Consider the following 23,846-nt stretch of genomic DNA (forward strand, 5'->3'; position numbering starts at 1 on the left):
AAAAAATTGCTTTTTTAGAGTGTAGTCACTGGATAATTCATAATAATTGGCAATTCATTGTAGATACTTAATAATTTATAGTAGATATTTAATAATTCATAGTAGATACTTAATAATTTATAGTAGATACTTAATCATTTATAGTAGATATTTAATAATTCATAGTAGATAATTAATCATTTATAGTAGATACTTAATCATTTATAGTAGATATTTAATAATTCATAGTAGATACTTAATCATTTATAGTAGATACTTAATCATTTATAGTAGATATTTAATAATTCATAGTAGATACTTAATCATTTATAGTAGATACTTAATCATTTATAGTAGATATTTAATAATTCATAGTAGATACATAATCATTTATAGTAGATATTTAATAATTCATAGTAGATACTTAATCATTTATAGTAGATATTTAATAATTCATAGTAGATACTTAATCATTTATAGTAGATACTTAATCATTTATAGTAGATATTTAATAATTCATAGTAGATACATAATCATTTATAGTAGATACTTAATAATTCATAGTAGATACTTAATCATTTATAGTAGATACTTAATCATTTATAGTAGATATTTAATAATTCATAGTAGATACTTAATCATTTATAGTAGATACTTAATCATTTATAGTAGATATTTAATAATTCATAGTAGATACATAATCATTTATAGTAGATACTTAATAATTCATAGTAGATACTTAATCATTTATAGTAGATACTTAATCATTTATAGTAGATACTTAATAATTCATAGTAGATACTTAATCATTTATAGTAGATACTCAATTTATTGTAGATACTTAATAATTCATAGTAGATACTTAATCATTTATAGTAGATACTCAATTTATAGTAGATACTTAATAATTCATAGTAGATACTGAATGATTCATAGTAGATATTTAATAATTCATAGTAGTTGCCGATAATGTGAAATTTGTATGATACCATTTATTTTATTTCATTTATAGTTTGTATATAATTTATATACTTTATATTTTAATGCTTTTTTCCTTAATTCTAATAAAGTAATGTGTTATTTTAATATATGAATACCTAAAATCACTTTGAGTAAAATCGCTTTCGTTTATATGTATATGATACATAAATAAAATTCTTTTCCATAACATTATTTTCCAGAAATGAATTTGAAAGAATATTTACATGCATATGAACTAATATCCTAACTAATATCATAACTAGCACCTCCAGTAGCTGTTTCTGCACGTTCCTCTGAACCCGTTCTACCCTCTCTCTTCAGGGTGAGCCGGGTGCTGAAGGTCCTCCAGGCAAAACTGGTCCAGTGGGACCCCAGGGACCTCCCGGTAAGCCAGGTCCTGAGGGTCTGAGAGGAATCCCTGGCCCTGTGGTGAGTGTCAGTACAGTCACAGCCCCGACATTGATTAAACCACCTAAAACTCACAAGCAGTGGCGCTGTGACAGAACCAGAACACACATTTTTTGTGGACTATTAATCATTTTGCCGCCTGCAGTAAATCAATAGCGGGCTGTAAGCGCTACAGAAGTGCCATAATGCCTGATATAATTGGATGGATTTTTCTCACAGGGTGAACAAGGACTTCCTGGAGCTTCTGGACAAGATGGCCCACCTGGACCCATGGTGAGAGAAGAGGGTTTTCACTTTCTGTCTCCTCCCTCGCTTCGATCTCTCTGACCTTTATCTGTTCTAGTGATGCACTGAAATGAAAAGTCTCGGCTGAAAACCAAACCGAAATTCAGGATGAATTGGGAAAGCAAAAGACAGAAAAATCAAGTGCTCATTTATTTACTTACTCATCCAGTTTTCAGTGCCATTCTTCACATTACAGGTTTCTGTAGCCACATTTACTTTCAGCCTATTAATGATCCATTAATAATCTGACTAGTAGCTTAATCGGAATAGAATACATCCATGAATACACTCAGTCGGAATAGTCTAGTCCGATTGAGGCCATTCAGAATAGAGTGTCTATCTGATTGAACGAGGTGTGGAATCCTGTAAATAATCCATTAATTAGAAGAATAATATCAGTGTAAACGCCTGTATCCGATTACATTCCCTATCGGAAAGTTTCAGTCCGTTCTGCATGTGCGTCGCGTCACATTGAGAGTTTATACCCAGCGACACGGCGGAGCAGAAACTGGTCTGCAGAGGAGACGAAGTTCATGCTCTGATCTTTAAAAGACGGCGGTGGGACGGACGTCCAGCTTATGCGTCTCAGAGCACGACGTCTTCATCTCGGCCTTCTTTAATAAGGACGTGTGAAGGACGTTTTCCTGAGTCTGATGTCATTTTAAAGCAGTTAAAAACACAATCACTGCTCACTGCTGCTCATCTCACTCTGACTGGACTCACGTGATGCTGGTTGTCATGGTAACGTCTACACTAAGTGTTACTTTACGCATGCACGTGATTTTGGATCTGATTACTTGTAGTGAGCCTGTAAATGGAGATTCTAATCAGATTGTTGAGTAGAGGGAGAACAAACACTGCAGTCTTAATCTGTAATAGGAATGTATTCAATTGGATCTTTTCATGCAAACACAGACAGTTTTTTTTATTATTTTCCACATTTTAGAATAAGAGTGAAGACGTACATTTTTAGCCTTATTTATTTGGCTTACAAATATTCACATTGTGTTTTTATTTGTAAGCAAATAGTGGTTTGGTGGTTGATTGTAGAGGTTTCTTTACAGTGGTGGTGGTAGGAACCAGGGGTCACAATGCCTACAACACAAATACAGCCCATTTATTTACCATCAAAACCACCAGTGAACCTACACAGGTCTTCTGGATGTTTATATGTATTTTCTTGTGTACAAATTTTGAAAAAGCACTTTTACTCGTCTCTAAATGCCTTTGTTTCGATCATGTTCTGGTCCGTTTTGCCACTATTTCTAATTCTACCATCCGTTTCAGTGGAAAGTGTTATACTTTGTCACATTGTTGTAAATCTGTTTAGTGCAGATGGTGTAACTTTTTTTACTCAACGTTTTCAGCAGTTTTGCTCCTTCAGATGAAAAAACAGTGAAAGCGTCACACATTTGGCCATTTGGGCGAAATTTTGGTGCATCTCTAATCTGTCCCCCTCTTTATCTCCTCTCCCCTGTTTCTCTCCAGTATGCTGTCACCCTCTCAGTCTCCTCTCTCTCTCTCTCTCTCTCTCTCTCTCTCTCTCGCCATTCCTCTATGCCTGTGTTGTGTGCAAATTGATTTCTCAGTGTTGGCTCTCCAATATTAGGGACCCCCTGGTCTGCCTGGCCTGAAAGGTGACCCCGGCTCGAAGGGTGAGAAGGTGAGTGAGATTCAATTTCCTTTGCCGCTCCTCCGTTAATGTGGTCCTCCCCAGCCCAGGCCTGCTTAACCTCCCACAGCGCCACTTTAAGCCTTTTAGCTCAGTGGGCTCAAGGCAAAACATGCATTTTACCACAAAAATGAAAAAGCTTTCAGCTGCTTTAGCTTATTTTCTCTGATATAATAATTCAGCTCCCAAAGTGAAATGCTAGTTCAGTAATTATCAGAATGAAACGTTCTTTTTGAATATGAGCAGTGCTGCTTTGATGTTTCCCTTCTTCAATCCAGTAGCAATGGCTTAACCTGAACTGTGTGCCCTTTACTCTGTAGTCTAGATGTTTTACTGAGAGCTGATTGGTTAGCATTACTGCTACTGAGAGCTGATTGGTTAGCATTACTGCTACTGAGAGCTGATTGGTTAGCACTACTGCTACTGAGAGCTGATTGGTTAGCATTACTGCTACTGAGAGCTGATTGGTTGGCATTACTGCTACTGAGAGCTGATTGGTTAGTGTTACTGCTACTGAGAGCTGATTGGTTAGCATTACTGCTACTCAGAGCTGATTGGTTAGAGTTACTGCTACTGAGAGCTGATTGGTTAGCATTACTGCTACTGAGAGCTGATTGGTTAGCATTACTGCTACTGAGAGCTGATTGGTTGGCATTACTGCTACTGAGAGCTGATTGGTTAGTGTTACTGCTACTGAGAGCTGATTGGTTAGCATTACTGCTACTGAGAGCTGATTGGTTAGAGTTACTGCTACTGAGAGCTGATTGGTTAGAGTTACTGCTACTCAGAGCTGATTGGTTAGCACTACTGCTACTCAGAGCTGATTGGTTAGTGTTACTGCTACTGAGAGCTGATTGGTTAGCGTTACTGCTACTGAGAGCTGATTGGTTGGCGTTACTGCTACTGAGAGCTGATTGGTTAGTGTTACTGCTACTGAGAGATGATTGGTTAGTGTTACTGCTACTGAGAGCTGAGTGGTTAGTGTTACTGCTACTGAGAGCTGATTGGTTAGCGTTACTGCTACTGAGAGATGATTGGTTAGTGTTACTGCTACTGAGAGCTGATTGGTTAGCATTATTGCTACTGAGAGCTGATTGGTTAGTGTTACTGCTACTGAGAGCTGATTGGTTAGTGTTACTGCTACTGAGAGCTGATTGGTTAGCGTTACTGCTACTGAGAGCTGATTGGTTAGTGTTACTGCTACTGAGAGCTGATTGGTTAGTGTTACTGATACTGAGAGATGATTGGTTAGTGTTACTGCTACTGAGAGCTGATTGGTTAGCATTATTGCTACTGAGAGCTGATTGGTTAGTGTTACTGCTACTGAGAGCTGATTGGTTAGTGTTACTGCTACTGAGAGCTGATTGGTTAGCGTTACTGCTACTGAGAGCTGATTGGTTAGTGTTACTGCTACTGAGAGCTGATTGGTTAGCGTTACTGCTACTGAGAGATGATTGGTTAGTGTTACTGCTACTGAGAGCTGATTGGTTAGTGTTACTGCTACTGAGAGCTGATTGGTTAGTGTTACTGCTACTGAGAGCTGATTGGTTAGTGTTACTGCTACTGAGAGCTGATTGGTTGACATTACTGCTACTGAGAGCTGATTGGTTGGCGTTACTGCTACTGAGAGCTGATTGGTTAGTGTTACTGCTACTGAGAGCTGATTGGTTGACATTACTGCTATTGAGTGCTGATTGGTTAGTGTTACTGCTACTGAGATCTGATTGGTTGGCATTGCTGCTACTGAGAGCTGATTGGTTAGTGTTACTGCTACTGAGAGCTGATTGGTTAGCACTACTGCTACTGAGAGCTGATTGGTTAGTGTTACTGCTACTGAGAGCTGATTGGTTGGCATTACTGCTACTGAGATCTGATTGGTTGGCATTGCTGCTACTGAGAGCTGATTGGTTAGCGTTACTGCTACTGAGAGCTGATTGGTTGGCATTGCTGCTACTGAGAGCTGATTAGTTAGTGTTACTCCTACTGAGATCTGATTGGTTGGCATTGCTGCTACTGCTGTACAGTAACAAAGCTGTTTAGGAAGTTTCTATAAAAAATATCAACCATGTTCAAATATGAGAATGGAAGTGACTAGAGAGTCGATTACTTTCCTCACTAATATTCCTGTCAGTTGCGCAGTGCAGGGAGACTGGAGCCCTCAATGCTTTAGTGCTGCTCTTCTTTATCGTTCTGCTGTCTGTGAGTCTGAGATGCTGGAACATTGCTTTTTAATGATCTCACTGTGCTGAGTGATGTTCATGTGTCTGTTTCTCAGGGTCATCCTGGTCTGATTGGTTTGATTGGACCTCCTGGTGAACAGGGAGAGAAAGGAGACCGTGGTCTGCCTGGACCGCAAGGCACTCCTGGACCTAAGGGTGATGGCGTAAGTGATAGTCTCTCTCTCTCTCTCTCTCTCTCTCTCTCTCTCTCTCTCTCTCTCTCTCTCTCTCTCTCTTTCTTTCTTTCTTTCTTTCTTTCTCTCTGCCAGTCTTTCATCTCTCTCCCTGCTTTCAATTGTCTCTTTCAATTGTCTCTCGTTTTCTGTCTCTCTTCTCCCATCACTGTCTCTGCTGTCTGTCACTCGCATTTTTTCTTTCTCTCTTTCCCCCCTTCTTTCTGACTTCTTTTTCTCTCTGTTCCTCTCTATTCATTCTAACCCTCCTACCCTCCTTCTCTCTCTGTTCTGTCTCTCACCCTCTCTCCCTTTCTTTCTCCCTGTCTTCTTCATCTCCCTCTATCTATAATACTAGTCTGTAACGAATAACAGTAAAATATGACCACTGTAGAATATAAATCTCTCTCTCTCTCTCTCTCTCTCTCTCTCTCTCTCTCTCTCTTTCGCTCTCTCTCTCTCGCTCTCTCTACCCCTTCCTCCACTCCACTGTCTTACAATCTGCATTAGTCTCCATTAGCTGTGCTGTAAGCTCCTCTGCAGCTGTACGGTCATCTGAAAGTTCTGAAAAAGTGAATTAACCACCCACTGAAATAATGACATCCTGCTTCATGTGTTTATGTTAACGGTGCGGTGGGTGGAGGAGGATAATGGCTGGTGCCGAGGACGACCGTCGTGATTATGCAACACCAAATATTCGCATCAAAAGTTAATGGCATAAACGTTCTCACAGAAGCCATGTTGTTTACTTTAAACCCCCTTAACGTCCACCTCTCTGGCTCTCCGCAAGCTGTAAAGCTCTGAAAAAAGCAGTTTCTCTACCAGGGGCGTTTCGGCGGGGGGCGCTGAGCTGACGCTCGGCGGAATTCAGATGAAGAAAGACTTCATCCATTTTTAAACAAACACTCCAAATCGAGTGAATATGCAATTAGCAGCTGCTGTAGCGCAGCCTTTGCCCGGTGATTTAAAGGAGTGTGAGAGATTAAAATCCATCCAGATCACAGGCCTAATGAAATGGCGATGATCTTTTAAGGGGTTAGAAAAAGTGTCTCTGCTTTATGAATTCCCCTAGACATACTCGAGGCTGGACACAGCAAAGAAATGAATGAGTAGGCCAAACCGCCTATTCCCAACAGCCATCACCCGACCTACTCCAGCACTTCTGCTCTACGATGATACAAAACCATAGTAATTAACTGGAATTCTGCATTCACTTAAACACTGCAGCACAATAAAGCATGTGTCCACTCACCTCAATTAAAGTTCAAATTAGACTGAGATGTTCAAAGCAACGTATGAAACTTACAAACTTAAAAACCTGAACCTAATTACCTGAGATTTAAGAACGCTGCCACAGTAGGCATGAAAAGTGTTTATGGTGCATTTATGACTTACCTATGACGACTTGATGCATTGAAGTAATGTTAGATGTTTGTCTTTACGTTTTTATAAAGCTCATGGCAGCTTTTGTAGTGAAAAAAAAAGCATATTAAGTACAGAATTTGCTGAAAAATGATGGCAATTTTTTTTTTTTTGTTTTGCTTTGGATCGGTAACAATGACACACTCCAGAGAATGGAATCTCACTTTTAAACACCCCCAGTTGCACCTTTTGCCCACAGCTGGAGCTTCAAATTCAAAAACTGGAGCGCTGATAACAAACCAGAGGCTTGTGTCAATGACAGATGGGAACAGTTGCCGTTCAGTGATTGGACAGTGTAATGGCAATGACAGCACATTCGGAAAACAAATCAAATTTCATTATTTCAAAAAAGACGACTTAATAAATATTCTTTACTCATTTGATTGGGTAGGCCAGTGATCACTCCTGATCAATCACTTTTTTTCTGTTTACCACAACGTACAATATAGTGGGTTTAGTGGGGCACATTGATTGGTGGGTAGGCATGTATAGGCCAATAATCTGTGTTATGGCATCGTAATCTTTCCCACCCCCATCACATCTGTGAAAAGATATTTTTGGGCTGCACATTGGTCCTAACTGTCGGAAAGGTTGGGAACCCTTGGATCGATAAATCCACCAGGTGTGAGCAGCACTGGACTAGTCGAGAACGGTGTCCGAGTTTAGTAATAAAATACACCAGCAGAAAAAAAATAGTGAACAGGCAGGAGGAGAAACCAGAAAGTACTTTTTCCCCTAAGTGCAAAAGCCCAAAGTTGGTTATTTGTGTTATTATCCTGCATATTTCCACTGTATGCTGACTGCGCTGAAATGTATCCTCAGCCATGCAGGTTTCCAGAACTGTCTGCTCGAACAGTAAAGGCCACTTGACTAACAATCACATAATAAACTAATAGCTGTTATTTTTTGCACAGCGTGAACCAAAGTGTTGCACTGGTTGGCAAACGGTCCACCTGGCCCAAAGATGACCATGCATGTGGCCCAACGACTCTAGGAGAAAGGTCTCAAAGGAGACAGACACAAACACTCTGAGTGGATCACAGACGAGACATTAGGTTTGTTATGGCTCCCAGTCGTAATTCTCTCCCCCCTGTTCTTGTCTCTGTAGGGTATAGCTGGAGCTGCTGGACCCATCGGCCCACCTGGACCTCCTGGACTGCCTGTAAGTCACTAATCCCCACCTCTCTCTTACACTTTGTGTCATTTACTGAATTCTGAATTTACTGAATTCCTCTGTTGTTTCCTCATTAGGGTCCACAAGGGCCAAAGGGAGCCAAAGGGTCGTCAGTAAGTAAAACCATAATTCTGAATATTAACAGTTTTAAAATTCACATCTTGAGTTGAGACTGACGTTTCTTCGTTGTGTTTCTCCAGGGTCCTGCAGGTCAGAAGGGAGACACAGGCGTGGTCGGACCCCCTGGACCTCCCGTGAGTTTCATTGTGTTTAGTTTTACTGCGTGTCGAATGTTTTAGGACAGCCAGCTCTTCATAACGGTGAAAGCAAATGATCATCTTTTCAAGTTTTTGCAGCAGCTGATAATATTAAAGACGAATGAGATTTTAATGAGTGCTATCTAGATAGACAGACAGATAGATAGATAGATAGATAGATAGATAGATAGATAGATAGATAGATAGATAGATAGATAGACAGACATATAGATAGATAGATAGATAGATAGATAGATAGATAGATAGACAGACATATAGATAGATAGATAGATAGATAGATAGATAGATAGACAGACAGACAGACAGATAGATAGATAGACAGACATATAGATAGATAGATAGATAGATAGATAGACAGACAGACAGACAGATAGATAGATAGACAGACATATAGATAGATAGACAGACAGACAGACAGACAGATAGACAGACAGACAGACAGACAGATAGATAGATAGATAGACAGACATATAGATAGATAGATAGATAGATAGATAGATAGATAGACAGACAGACAGACAGATAGATAGATAGACAGACAGACAGACAGATAGATAGATAGATAGACAGACATATAGATAGATAGATAGATAGATAGATAGATAGACAGACAGACAGACAGATAGATAGATAGACAGACATATAGATAGATAGATAGATAGATAGATAGACAGACAGACAGACAGATAGATAGATAGACAGACATATAGATAGATAGACAGACAGACAGACAGACAGATAGACAGACAGACAGACAGACAGATAGATAGATAGATAGACAGACAGACAGACAGATAGATAGATAGACAGACAGACAGACAGACAGATAGATAGACAGACAGACAGACAGACAGATAGATAGACAGACAGACAGATAGATAGATAGATAGACAGACATATAGATAGATAGATAGATAGATAGACAGACATATAGATTATATATAGAAAGACAAATAGACATATAGAAAAAAGGTTTGAAGAGACTTGGCATGATGTAAAAGTTCTTTACCAATTTAAGGATTCCTAGAACATTTACAACGTGAGGAGGTCCTACATGCTCCCCCATCTCATTTACAAAGAACAAACAAAGAACACTGAAAGGATGGTTGAAGTAACCACAAGCAACTTCTATGGTGTTTTGCAAAGAACCCTTTGTTTTTAAGCATGTACAGTCTTTTATGACTTCAACAAAGATTCGAGAGCATTGTGAATGATCATAGAGATCTGTGGAATTGGCTGTATGAATCCAACCAGAGTGACGTCTCAGTAGATCATCATTTAATGACAGTGTTTATTTAATTCATTAGAGAAAATGTGACCCACAACTGAGAGCCAAAGCTGTAGCGTGATAGTCTATCATCTGTATCACCGCCTGCAGGGTCCTCCGGGTGAGATCGTCCAGCCGCTGCCCATCCAGTCGCCCAAAAAGACCCGGCGCTCCAGCGACATGCAGGCCGATGAGGCCACCATCATGGATTACGGCGAGGGCATGGAGGACATCTTCAGCTCCCTCAACAACCTCAAACAGGACATTGAGCGCATGAAGTACCCAATGGGCACTCAGAACAACCCGGCCAGGACCTGCAAGGACCTCCAGCTGTGCCATCCTGAGTTCCCCGACGGTGAGTGAGGCTGCTCTGAGATCGTAACAGTGAATTCATCTTAAATCTATTCAAAATGTCTAATATTTCACGTTTTGAGATTGTTGTAAAAATGTTGTGATTAATTCCCTTTGTTTTCTCTTACATTGTCATGTTTTTTGCTTGTTGTAAATATTTTTGTCTATTGAAAGTGTCTTATTACATTCCACTGACACTCAAATAATCAGGCACTATATTTAAAAAAAAATATTTTGCATTATTTCTTGAAAAAAGAAAATGTATTTGCATTATTTCTTGAAAAAAATAGATGCATTATCATGGACGAAAGCAAAATTATCATCATCATTTTTTTTTTATTTTAGTAATATTAATAATTTAAACTATATTTAAGATGATTTGCCAAGACATCATTTGCAGTGTGAGTTCAGGAGCTGGATTCACAAAATCTGTTCTAAATTTAGAACTTCCAAAGTCAAATTTACAGGTTCCCTCTTGTACCATAAACACCGTCAGTAAAGCCAAGACATGTTTGGTGTCCGAGATTTACTTACGTTTTTTGTACTGGAGCTGCGAGGCTACGTAACGGAACCTTATACGCCACCAGTTAGGCTGATACCAACTACATGTCTCAGTCATCACACACTTACCTCAGTCCGTGGGGAGCTGTTCAGTAATCTCTGATAGACTAGCCCTAAACATGGTCTATAAATATGGACTGAAGTACAGACATAATTCAGACTGCGCTTGATGTTTTTCGATGCAGTGCATTTCATGCATTTTCATAGATAAGTGTGTCGTACTGAGTCGGGGGTGGTTCTCTCTGCAGGCTGCAGTGGGAGCTAACCCCTGCCTGCCAAATCATGGCTTACAAAATGCCAGCTCCTGTACTGACCTTTCAGAGCTGCTGGGCTTTTTCATTCTTAGAGATGTTATTATTACTTTTTATATGGAGGCTCAAGTCTGTCTAGCTTTATCTGTTCTGTGAGCAAAGCAGTATGTATTAACCTCTTACACTCAGAGGGTCTGTATGTGGATCCACATTTCAATTCATACACTTAGTTCCATAGTATTTGCTGAATAATTTATAGTATACTGAATAATTTAAAGTAGATACTGAGTAATTCAAAGTAGATACTAAATACTTCAAAGCAGACACTGAATAATCCGTAGTATATAGTGAAAAAATGACAAAAAATTACTTACTAAATAATTTATAGTAGATACTGAATAATTTATAGTAGATACTGAATAACTCACAGTAGATACTGAAGGATTCATAGTAGATGTTGAATAAGTCATAGTAGATGTTGAATAAGTCATAGTAGACACTGAAAAATGCATAGTAGGCACAGGATAATATATAGTAGTTACTAAATAACATTTACTGAATAATTCATAGTAGATACTGAATCATTCATAGTAGATATTGAGTAATTCATAGTAGATACTGAATAATTTATGGTAGATACTGAATAATTCATAGGAGATACTGAATAACTCAGTAGATACTGAATAATTCATACTAGATACTGAATAATGTATGTAGTGAATAATTCATAGTAGGCACATGATAATATGTACTAGTTACTCAATGACATATTTACTGAATAATTAATAGTAGATGCTGAAAAATTCATAGTAGATACTGAATAGTGTATATACTGAATAATTCATAGTAGGTGCTGAAAAATTCATAGTAGATACTGAATAGTGTATATACTGAATAATTCATAGTAGACAACGAATAATTTATTGTAACTACTGAGTAATTCATAGTAGATGCTCAATTAGAAGTCTTAATCTTAATAACAGTAATAATCCTGAAGTTTAAAGGGGTTAACTGAGGATTATAAAGGTGATTCTAATTTAATAAGTGAACATTGACACGCATGTAATCATTGGTACTGTATGTTCGGTCACGTTCGGTGTCTGATTGATGGATTTTTCTTCCTGCAGGTGAATATTACATTGATCCTAACCAGGGATGCTCTGGCGATTCCTTCAAAGTGTACTGCAACTTTACAGCAGGCGGTGAGACCTGCATCCACCCTGATAGGAAGTCCAGCGGAGTGAGTATTGCTCCCACAGCCACAGTGGGGACCCGAGATATAGCCTTATTAACCTCAGAGCTTAATGGGCCCATTTTAGGGTTCTTTAACTCCAGTCCTGGAGGGCCACAGCACAGTTTAGTGCTTCCCTGTTCCAGCACCTAGGACGCCACTGTTACCAGCAGCAATAAAAGCGATAATTGAAATATTGAAATATTGTTGAAACTGCAAATTCAGAAAAAAATGTCATATGTTTATTATGTAACTAACATTGTAATTAATTATGTTATTACACGTGAATAGTGTAGCAAAATAACATTGAAATGACATGACTACGGTGGAAGCAATGTAAATGGAGTTTATGTTTTACACCAAAGTAGATGAGGAAAGGTCGTTGTTGCAATGTGCATCTCTTTACACATATAACTATATAATTATTATGTAATTACATAATAATACAATGTAATAACAGTAATTACTGTATATTTCTAAGCGTTATCAGCTTGAATCAGCTGTTTTAGAGCATCGAACTTTGAACTTACTACTCTTGTGCAAATAAGAGAGGTTCCATAGAAGAACCCACTTTAGGTTCCCTACAGAACCTGTTAAAAGATTCTTTGAAGAGCCATTTTTGTAGATGAGATGTGCACGGGCGAGGAACCATGGAATATCATGAAAGATCTTATGCGAAGGTTCTTGAAACCTTTCAAAGGTTCTTCACGCTTGCATATCTCTTTTTCAGACATGCCTCTCTGGCGAACCAAACGTGTTTCTTCTGTTACATCGAGCAAAAATGTTTTGTGTAGTTTCACAAGATTTGGGTTTGAGACCTGGGATATTGGTGTTCAGGAGGGGAAGCTTTTCATTCTGTGCGAATCAAATCAGTTGGAACAAACCTTTGTGTCTCAAAGTTTATAGGTTTTTTTTAAACATGCCAGCTGCCCTTTATATTGTGTGCAACATCCATGACAAATGGACCAGTTGAAATCCTCCAAAATGACTTGGAATAAAATCTTTTTACGTTGATTTGATCCGACGTTTTGTTTCTGACGGTGACAAAAGAAACATTGGTTTTTCACTGTGGTTTATTGTTACTTATCCCTTATTATTACTGCGCTCCTTCAGGTGCAGATGTCCTCCTGGTATAAAGAGGTGCCTGGGTCGTGGTACAGTTCATTTACACACGGCCAGCTAGTAAGTGCACTCTTCTTCCTCTTCCGTTTCATCTCTCTTCTCTGCGTCTCGCGTGGCCGTCTCTTCCCTTTCTCCCCGAGCTGAAAGGATTGTAAAGGCTCGTCCTCTCCGTCCTCTCAGTGACAGAAATAGACAGTAATAGCAGCGCCGCTTTTCAGATGCTTTTTAAGATGCTTTGACCCGAGGTCCTGGAGCACAAAGCCCCCGCACGCCCCCACACGCAGCACACATACCGCATCCATATTTAATGCGGTCAGAAGAGTGACGGAGGGACGGCATCGTCTCAGAGAAAAACATATTCTGGCTATTTGCTCCACATCACCTGACAGTCTTCACAATACGGCTGCAACTAAGGCTGGTCTGCACGGTGAAACCTACACGCAACTTTAGCTGCTTGAAACTAAATTGCATTGGAGTTGCATAATGTAAAGCATCTGAACGTTGTAAACAACCAAAACTGGCAATAATGCCTCATGTATCATGTCATTTATTACAGTCTGTCAGAGTGACTGTGTGGATCATATGAACATTATAGAGCTTTTTAAATGAAACAGTCGAAGCCGTATCGCCCCCTACGCTTCCTGTAGTGTATTACAGTCTGTCAGAGCGACTGTGTGGATCATATGAACATTATAGAGCTTTTTAAATGAAACAGTAGAAGCCGTATCGCCCCCTACGCTTCCTGTAGTGTATTACAGTCTGTCAGAGCGACTGTGTGGAACATATGAACATTATAGAGCTTTTTAAATGAAACAGTAGAAGCCGTATCGCCCCCTATGCTTCCTGTAGTGTATTACAGTCTGTCAGAGCGACTGTGTGGATCATATGAACATTATAGAGCTTTTTAAATGAAACAGTAGAAGCCGTATCGCCCCCTACGCTTCCTGTAGTGTATTACAGTCTGTCAGAGCGACTGTGTGGATCATATGAACATTATAGAGCTTTTTAAATGAAACAGTAGAAGCCGTATCGCCCCCTACGCTTCCTGTAGTGTATTACAGTCTGTCAGAGCGACTGTGTGGATCATATGAACATTATAGAGCTTTTTAAATGAAACAGTAGAAGCTATATCGCCCCCTACGCTTCCTGTAGTGTATTACAGTCTGTCAGAGCGACTGTGTGGATCATATGAACATTATAGAGCTTTTTAAATGAAACAGTAGAAGCCGTATCGCCCCCTACGCTTCCTGTAGTGTATTACAGTCTGTCAGAGCGACTGTGTGGATCATATATAAATTATGTCGCTTATGAGTTATTAAGAGAGGAATTCTAGGTCACAGCCATTAATCTTTTAGTGATTTAAATTTTTTTGCTAATTTGTATGATATGAAAAGCGTTTTAACCTCTGCAAGAACAGTAACAATAAAATAGTCCAACTCTAATATTCCTATCACTGTTAGACTTCATGAACTGTCTGTAAAGCACTTTGAGCTGCCGCAGGTATGCAGTATAAATAGTGCTGTACGTCAGGGTTGTCTCTGGCGGTGACATGGCAACCTCAGACTCACCTTTAGCTGCTCACCTTTTCTTCTTGAATGTGAGATCTTCAAAAGCTGTGTGCAGATGGAATGCACCAGGACCAGTGTTAAAACTGTTTGAATATTGTGCGTTTTTCTGAGGTTTATTCATGCAATATTCACTGTATAGAAGCCCTTAAGAGCGATGAGTTCTGCCGTCACGTGTCTGTGTTTCTCTGCTGCTAATCTCTCCTCTCTTTCTGCTTTGTTTTCTGCTGTAACCAGTTGTCTTATGTGGATGCTGAGGGTAACTCAATAAACCCAGTGCAGATGACGTTCCTCAGACTACTGACAGCCTCGGCGAGGCAAAACTTCACCTACAGCTGCCACCAGTCTGTGGGCTGGCAGGATGCCACAACAGACAGCTACCACAAAGCCCTGCGCTTCCTGGGATCCAACGATGAGGAGATGTCCTACGACAACAGCCCCTACATCAAAGCCCTCGTAGACTCCTGCGCAGTAAGACCACCTCTACACAACACTATTAACAGCTATGTGTGTGTGTGTGTGTGTGTGTATATATACACAGTACATTTAGATAGAACATTTTTTTTTAAATCCTTACAATATCATTATATAGATGTACAGAAATGTAATGTGAAGAATTTTGTGTGATTGTCCAGTCATCTTAAAATGTTCACACAATGCAAAGGAGAACAAATACCATTTCTAAACAGCTTAAAAGAGGAAAATAACAACAGTGGTGATACAAAATATTAGTTGTCCACTTCATTAGAAACACCTACTTTGTGCTTCCACTCACTGGCCACTTTATTAGAAACACCTACTTTGTGCTTCCACTCACTGGCCACTTCATTAGAAACACCTACTTTGTGTGTCCACTCACTGGCCACTTTATTAGAAACACCTACTTTGTTCTTCCACTGACTGGCCACTTTATTAGAAACACCTCCCTTGTGCTTCCACTCACTGGCCACTTCATTAGAAACACCTACTTTGTGTGTCCACTCACTGGCCACTTTATTAGAAACACCCACCTTGTGCTTCCACTCACTGGCCACTTTATTAGAAACACCTACTTTGTTCTACCACTCACTGGCCACTTTATTAGAAACACCTACCTTGTCCTTCCACTCACTGGCCACTTTATTAGAAACACCTCCCTTGTGCTTCCACTCACTGGCCACTTTATTAGAAACACCTCCCTTGTGCTTCTACTCACTGGCCACTTTATTAGAAACACCTACTTTGTTCTTCCACTGACTGGCCACTTTATTAGAAACACCTACTTCGTGCGTCCACTCATTGGCCACTTTATTAGAAACACCTCCCTTGTGCTTCCACTGACTGGCCACTTTATTAGAAACACCTACCTTGTGCTTCTACTCACTGGCCACTTTATTAGAAACACCTCCCTTGTGCTTCCACTCACTGGCCACTTTATTAGAAACACCTACCTTGTGCTTCTACTCACTGGCCACTTTATTAGAAACACCTCCCTTGTGCTTCCACTCACTGGCCACTTTATTAGATGTCAGTAGTTTGCATTATTTCTCAAAACAAACAAAAGGATCAGATGATTCATGAGGTAAAATGACTAAGACTCTTACCTCATAATGGAAAATATTCAATATTTTGACAAGGTTTTACATTTTTATGTTTCGCTGAGATCAGTAGTTTTAAATAACCGTGTCTTTCTCACAGCACATAATTATCTGCTGAAAGAAGTGAGAATCCAGAATGATGCAGTATGAATTATAAACACAGCGCAGCCGCATTAGAATATTGCTCCAGTATTGGTGTAAATGATGCAATATCCACATGGTTTTGATATTGGGTTCTGCTGTGAATGGGATCTGACGGTGCCGTCTGTGTTTCTGTTGCTTTTTTCCCTTTCCGCAGACGAGAAAGGGCCACGGAAAGACTGTGATCGAGATAAACACGCCCAAAATCGATCAGGTTCCCGTCGTAGACGTCATGCTGAGCGACTTCGGGGATCCTAACCAGAAGTTTGGATTCGAAGTCGGTCCGGCCTGCTTCCTTGGCTAAATTAAGATAAAAACAACGAAAGAATGACACCAAGAAAAAGAAAAACTTGACAGGGAAGGACGGGTCAGCACAAGAGACTTTTTTTTTTTCCAAGACTATTTTTGTTATTTTTATTTTTATTTTTTATTTTTTGGTACCACCAAACCATCCGGCCTCCGTTTGTCGCCACATGCAAGTGCAAGTTTTGAACAGGAGAGACGAGACGGCATCGTCGTGTTTGCGTACATCACCCGGGAGAACCCGCCTCGTCCTCGGAGGGACGAGCAAGACACGCGAGCTGTTTACGGAGGGAAGAAAGTGAAGGAAGATGAAAAGGAGTGGCAGAGCGGAGAGCTGGAGCGCGGGGGGGGAGTCGGCGGAGAGAAAGAGAGCGAGAGAGAAAGAGAGTGACCCCCCCCCCGCCAAACGGAGTCTATCGGTGCTGTGCAACAAATCAAAAAAAAGATATACAGAAAAGACAACAATGGTGCTTGATCAAAATACAAATAATAATGATAATGAATAAATAAATATGAGGTGCTAAGAGAAAAAGAAGGTGTATTTTGATAAAACTGTAATTATTATTTTGTACATTACTGTTCTTTCTGATTCCACTTTTCAAAACTTGCATGTGTATCAGGCTCCTAGCAGAGAAAACCAGACAGACAGACAAACAGAACATCTCTAAATTAAAGAACCGAGTAAATAAAGAGATAATATTTTGTGATAAATACTGTGTACCTATTGTTAAGCGAAATAAAAGCGAGCATTCAAACGATTCCATATTTCCTAGTTATAATGGATGTCCTTTTGTATATACTGACCGCCCAGTGAAAACATAACACCTCGGCCAGGAAAGAGGCGCCAGCGCGGCGCAGAGCGGCGCAGAGCGACGGCTTTCACTAACGCCGCTCGCCGTGCTTGTTGTTCCAGAGCGATCGTGCCGTTCGTCCAACTTCTATTTAAGTTTGAACTTTTATTTTATTTTCCTCCTCTTCGTTTTTGTTTGTTTTTCCTTCGGTCATATACCTCATCCTTTCTTAATATCCATAGAGAAGAGAGGCCGGCGTGCCCTGTATATACCTTGGTTACACAGTTAAGTTTATATATTTTGGGTGGGGAATTTTTTATGAGAATTTAAAATAAAAAAGAAAGAAAGAAAGAAATAACGGCCCCTTCTGTTCCAAAAAGGTCTTCTGTGAAAATGATATATGCAATGATATGCTCTTTTTCAGTGACCCCTCTTTTTTGTAACTAAAATGAGAAAATTGTTTGTGCTTTTTATGGTTCATCTAAATATTAAAAAACTGGATTCCAAAACGACTGTGAAACTGATCTGTGTGCTGTCAGTCATTTGTCCTTGTCCAAGGCAGAGACCACTCTTTACCTTCATCACAGCCTCCAGGATGTTTTTCCACACCTCCGAAGTTCAGTCTTAGAAGCTGGTTGATGATTTTCTGAAGTAATCGAACCCATTCCGTGGTGTTGAGGTCTGGACTCCGGGGTGGTCTTTGTTTGGTGTGTCCGTCTCCTTTTCTCAGTGAGGCTTACTGGAATCTGAAAGAAAGCAGATGCACTGAGAAATCTGATTACTGAGCCAAAATCCAGCCTCCTTATCCGATTACTAGATCAGAGAATGGTGTACATGACCATGAATAATCGTACAACTGCAGAAATCTGACTGATCGGATTATCGAATGCAGGTAAACACTCATTTTCTGAAGTTATCAAACCCATTCAGTGGTGCTGAGGTCTGGACTCTGGGGTGGTCAGTCCATCGTCCAGCTTCTTTGTTTGATGTGTCCGTCTCCTTTTCTCAGTGAGGTTCTTCTTGATCAGCTACACGTCCTTTCAGACCCACAGCGCTGAGTGGTCTTCTCACAGTGGAAGGATGGACAGAAACACCTGTGGATGTTCTCAGATCTGAAGCAGCTTGATCTTCTCCTCTCTCTCAGAGACGAAAGCTTTCAGTGCTGTTTATCTGATGGGGGCAGTTTTGGTGTCAACCAGCTCTTCCAGGTGGTTGTTAGGAGCCACATTTTCTCTGTAGCTGTCAATCAGTTTTTTGGCAGTGGATTAAACCTAATCTCCGAAGAAATATCACCTTCAGTCATTTTAGATGAATCTGAGGGCAGTTAAGGTGAGCTTGAGGAGCTGCTTTTGTGAATGTTAGTGTCTGTTTGACTAGGATCATAATGTCTGTCTCCTTTGGGAGCAGCTGTTGTTGGGAGGACTCAACAAAAAAAAGTAAAAAGTACCGAATGGAGAAATTAATACGAATAGATTTGATGTAATACTTTAGAGGCTTTGGTCAATGTTCTGATGATGATATGGTCCTGGCTTTTTTCTGAAACTGAGTAACTTGTACTTAATCACCATTTTCACTGGAAATTAAATAAATGCACAATGGTCTCTGGCTTTTGCACAGACCTGTACATATGTCCAAAACTTTCCAGACCTTCTTAACCACTACAGTTAATTCAGCTAATTTTAAAGTGGTGGTGATGGGAACCAGGGGTCATCATTTCTACAACACAAATATAGACAAATATATTTATGATCCAAAACCACCAGTGAACCTACACAAGTCTTCTGAGTTTTATATGGGATGTTGATGATGGTAAAATAGTTATAAATCAGAAAATTAGATAAGTTTTCTTTGGGGACTATTTTGCCTCAAAACACCCTGCACGTATCCCTCCAAAATGAAAAGTTTAAAAAATGCATCTTAGGACAAAATCTTAAAAATATCATAAAACAGTGTCTCAGTCCTCAGGCAGTGAATTCATAACCATTTCCTGTAATAGCTTTCTGTGAGGGACATCTGGTTCCTACCACCATCACTGTGAAAAGTCCTGATTCTGTGAGTTTCTCTATAACAGAGCGTTTCATACCAAACCACTCTGAGTGACTCTGATTACATCTCAACCATTTAATTCTGATTAAGTGAATTTAGCAACTTTAAGGTGCACCTCAGTAGATTTTGCTGATACAAGTGTTCAATCGACTGAAACAGATTGAATAATCATGGAAAAGTATTGACCAGTAGAAGTGGGCACTCTGGTGCAGCCACACATAGTCAATGTGCCCAGCACTGGGCTGTGGGGCGGTGGAACTGTGTTCTCTGGAGTGCTGGAGCTCCATCCAGTACCTTTAGGATGAGCTGGAGTGATCCAGAACTGACCATCCAACATCAGTACCTGACCTCGCTGATGCTCCAAATGCAGTCAAATCTTCATACCAGAGTAGCAGCTGATGCTGCAGCAAAAGGGGCAAACTCCCTATTCATACTTGTGAAACGCTGGATAAGCTTGTATCTTCAAACTCCTGGACATATAATGTATCTTTATGAGCGCAGCTGCTTTTTCCTTTCAGAGTCCCTGGTGGGCCCAATAGTGCCTGAGGTCTATGATCAGAATCAGAATCAGAATCAGAATCCTTTGTTGATCCCAAAGGGAAATTGCAGTTGTTACAGTTGCAACAATTTATGTAAAAGAATAAACACTTTAATAATTTAGAACAAAGATAAAGAGAAATTTGCAATATGTACACAAGATTTAAGTTCTTATGAATACAGTAAAGTGGCGGTGACTGTGATAGTAAATATTAAACATCCAGTATAAAGTATAAGTATTGAGTTTTGCACAGATGAACCAAACTTAGTGAATCACACACTGAGGGAGGAGTTATAGAGTTTGATGGCCACAGGTAAGAATGACCTCCTGTGGCGCTCTGTGGTCATTTCGGTAGAATGAGTCTTGCACTGAATGAGCTCCTGTGTCTCATCACCGTGTCGTAGAGTGGGTGGGAGCCATTGTCCATAATGGCCTGCAGCTTAGACAGCGTTCTCCTCTCTGACACGGCCGTCAGCAAGTCCAGCTCCACACCCACAACATCACCAGCCTTGTGGATCAGTTTGCTGAGTCTGTTGGCATCTGCCACCCTCAGCCTGCTTCCCCAGCATGCAACAGCATAGAGGATAGCACTCGCCACCACAGACTCATAGAAGATCCTGAGCATAGTCCGGCAGATGGAGACGACTTTGGCCCTTCCTGTAGAGGGCGTCAGTGTTCTTAGCCCAGTCCAGTTTATTGTCAGAATACACACCCAGATATTTGTAATCCTCCACAGTGTCCACACTGAGACCCCTGATGGACAAAGGGGTCACCGGTGCCTTGTCCCTCCTCAGGTCCACCACCAGTTCCTTTGTCTTTGTCACACTGAGCTGCAGGTGGTTCCGCTCGCACCATGCGACAAAGTCCTTCACCGTCGCCCTGTACTCATCCTCTTCACCCTTGCTGATACATCCAACTATTGCAGAGTCATCAGAAAACTTCTGAAGGTGGCAAGTCTCTGTGCAGTAGCTGAAGTCCATGGTGTAGAGAGTGAAGAGGAAGGGAGAGAGGACAGTTCCTTGTGGAACTCCAATGTTGCTGACCACTCTGTCTGACACACAGTGCTGCAGGTGTACATACTATGGCCTGCCAGTCAGGTACTCAGTAATCCAGAACATGAGGGGGGCATCTACTTGCATCACTGTGAGCTTATCACCCAGAAGAGCAGGCCAGACGGTGTTAAATGTGCTGGAGAAGTCAAAGAACATGACCCTCACACTGCTGGCTGGCTTATGCAGGTGAGCGTATACTTGGTTGAGCAGGTAGATGATGGCGTCTTCAACTCCCAGGCGGGGCTGATAGGCAAACTGGAGGGGGTAAAGGAAAGGCTGGACTATGGGTCGGAGCTGATCGAAGATGAGCTTCTACATGGTCTTCATGACATAGGACATCAGTGCCACTGGCCTTTAGTCCTTAGCATCACTGGGTCGCTGTGTCTTTGGAACAGGAACAAGGTAGGATGTCTTCCACATCATTTGGACCCTCTGGAGATTCAGGCTCATGTTGAAGACGTGTTGAAGTACTCCACAAAGCTGGGAGGCACAGGCTTTAAGCACCCGGGGGGGACCCCATCAGGGCCTGCAGCCTTGTTTGTGTCTCTTCAGTTTTCTTCTCACCTGGTCCACAGTGAGACTCACCTTAGAGGTTACAGGGGTGGAGGTGTGAGATGGGCTGTCACAGGAGGGAGGCAGGCTATCAGGAGGGGGAGGGGGTGAGTGGAATGGGCTGCTGAGGACCAGCAGCAGATGAGTCAGGATGGGGGAGGACAGAGTCTGCAGTGTCAAATCTGTTAAAGATCAGATTTAGCTTGTTGGCCCCGTCCACGCTGCCCTCTACTCCGTTGTTACTGGACCTGAAGCTGGTGATAGTCCTTTTTCCATTCCAAACCTCCCTCATGTTGTTCTGCTGGAGTTTCCACTCCAGCTTCCTCCTATATTTGTTCTTCACCTCCTTGATGGCTGTCTTCAGTTCCCTCTGGATCGTTCTCACCTCCACTCTGTCTCCAGCTCTGAAGGCCCTCTTCTTCTTGTTGAGGAGAGCTTTGATGTCCTTTATTAACCACGGCTTGTAGTTTGGGTAACATTTAACAGTCCTGGTTGTTACAGTGGAGTCCACACAGAAGTTAATGTAGTCTGTGATACACTCTGTGAGCCCGTCGATGTCCTCTCCGTGCGGCTCACAGAGTGCCGGCCAATCAGTAGCCTCAAAGCAATCCTGCAGTGCCTCGTAATTCTCCTTAGACCATCTACTCACTGTCCACGTGGTCACAAGCTGACTCTTCACCAGTGGCACATAACAGGGACTGAGGTTCACCAAGTTATGGTCTGACCTACCCAGAGGGGGGAGGGGGGAGCAACTGTATACATCCTTAATATTAGCGTACAGCAGGTCCAATGTTCTTTCCTCTGTGGTGGGACAGTCCACATACTGAGTGAATTTTGGTAGTGCCTTGGCCATAGTGATGTGGTTAAAGTCACCCAATATGGCGATGAATAAATGACATCACATGCTGACGTTGGGTTGGCAGAGGGGGGGCATAAACAGTCACGATAATAGCGAGTGAGTCCTCACATGGTAAATAATAAGGCCTGAGTCCAACAGCCAACAGCTCAATGTCCGGGCAACAGGCACGTTCCTTGATAGTAATGTGACCAGGGTTACACCAGCAGTTATTGACCTCCTCCTTTGCACTTACCGCTCTCGGTGCAGCCCCAATCGGCCCGAACAGTCTGGAAGCCATCGATGGAAACAGTGTCATTCGGGATGTCCTGGTGAAGCCATGTCTCCGAAAAGCACATTAAACTACACTCCCGGTATTCCCTCTGGCTCCTGGCTAGTGCTGTTAGCTCATCCATCTTATTAGCCAGTGACCTCACGTTCCAAAATCTGACAGTCTTTTCACAAACACATTCTCCTCTGCTGAAGCTACACAACAGTCACGGTCATCAGGCTCACTGTGAGTAACTTCACCAAACACTGTTTATTCCCAGTAAACTCAAAGCAAGAATGAAACAAGAATGAAACATATGTATATATATATATATATATATATATATATATAGAGAGAGAGAGAGAGAGAGATAATATAGTGGACATTCGACTTTATTTAGGCTATTCATTAATTTGCGGGAACAATATGCATGCTTCATCCCGCTCCCGCCTACAGTAGGCTGGTATCCCCACCCACTACCAAGCACTACACTGAAATTAGTCCTGCGCTGCAAGATAATGTGGCGGGTCTCTCCGAACATCTGTAAAGAGTAAAGTGTTAAATCGGGCAGATTATACAGACAGTACAGCACTGGCGTGTGCTAAGAGAAGCACGCTCTGGTGTTGACTTCTGTCTGGTCCGGTGTGGACCATTGTAAAAAAGTGTTCTGAGAATTGAGCTTTTTGCTCAGTGGTTTGGTGCGGACCTGATTAAGTGGTCACACCTGCAAAAGTTTGATAGACCCACATCAAACACTGTAGATGTTAAGTTTAGCAATGTAGCAGCCAGAAACATTCAGAC

General features: G+C 41.1%; 1 protein-coding gene across 4 annotated transcripts in view; it reads left to right on the plus strand.

Moving 5' to 3' along the window:
• The window catches only part of col11a1a (collagen, type XI, alpha 1a), a 192,442-nt gene extending 174,182 nt beyond the window's left edge, over nt 1-18,260 (plus strand). For all 4 annotated transcript variants that reach the window (XM_037537327.1, XM_037537324.1, XM_037537326.1 and 1 more), the window contains 12 exons: nt 1,282-1,389; nt 1,588-1,641; nt 3,263-3,316; nt 5,601-5,708; nt 8,248-8,301; nt 8,391-8,426; nt 8,514-8,567; nt 9,970-10,213; nt 12,149-12,261; nt 13,366-13,434; nt 15,177-15,410; nt 16,815-18,260. In XM_037537327.1, the coding sequence (XP_037393224.1) occupies nt 1,282-1,389; nt 1,588-1,641; nt 3,263-3,316; nt 5,601-5,708; nt 8,248-8,301; nt 8,391-8,426; nt 8,514-8,567; nt 9,970-10,213; nt 12,149-12,261; nt 13,366-13,434; nt 15,177-15,410; nt 16,815-16,961 (1,275 nt within the window). In that variant the 3' untranslated portion in view covers nt 16,962-18,260. The remainder of the gene's footprint in view (nt 1-1,281; nt 1,390-1,587; nt 1,642-3,262; nt 3,317-5,600; nt 5,709-8,247; nt 8,302-8,390; nt 8,427-8,513; nt 8,568-9,969; nt 10,214-12,148; nt 12,262-13,365; nt 13,435-15,176; nt 15,411-16,814) is intronic.
• Nucleotides 18,261-23,846: the final 5,586 nt, after the last annotated feature.

Source organism: Pygocentrus nattereri, chromosome 3 (assembly GCF_015220715.1).
Source record: "Pygocentrus nattereri isolate fPygNat1 chromosome 3, fPygNat1.pri, whole genome shotgun sequence".
Lineage (NCBI taxonomy): Eukaryota > Metazoa > Chordata > Actinopteri > Characiformes > Serrasalmidae > Pygocentrus > Pygocentrus nattereri.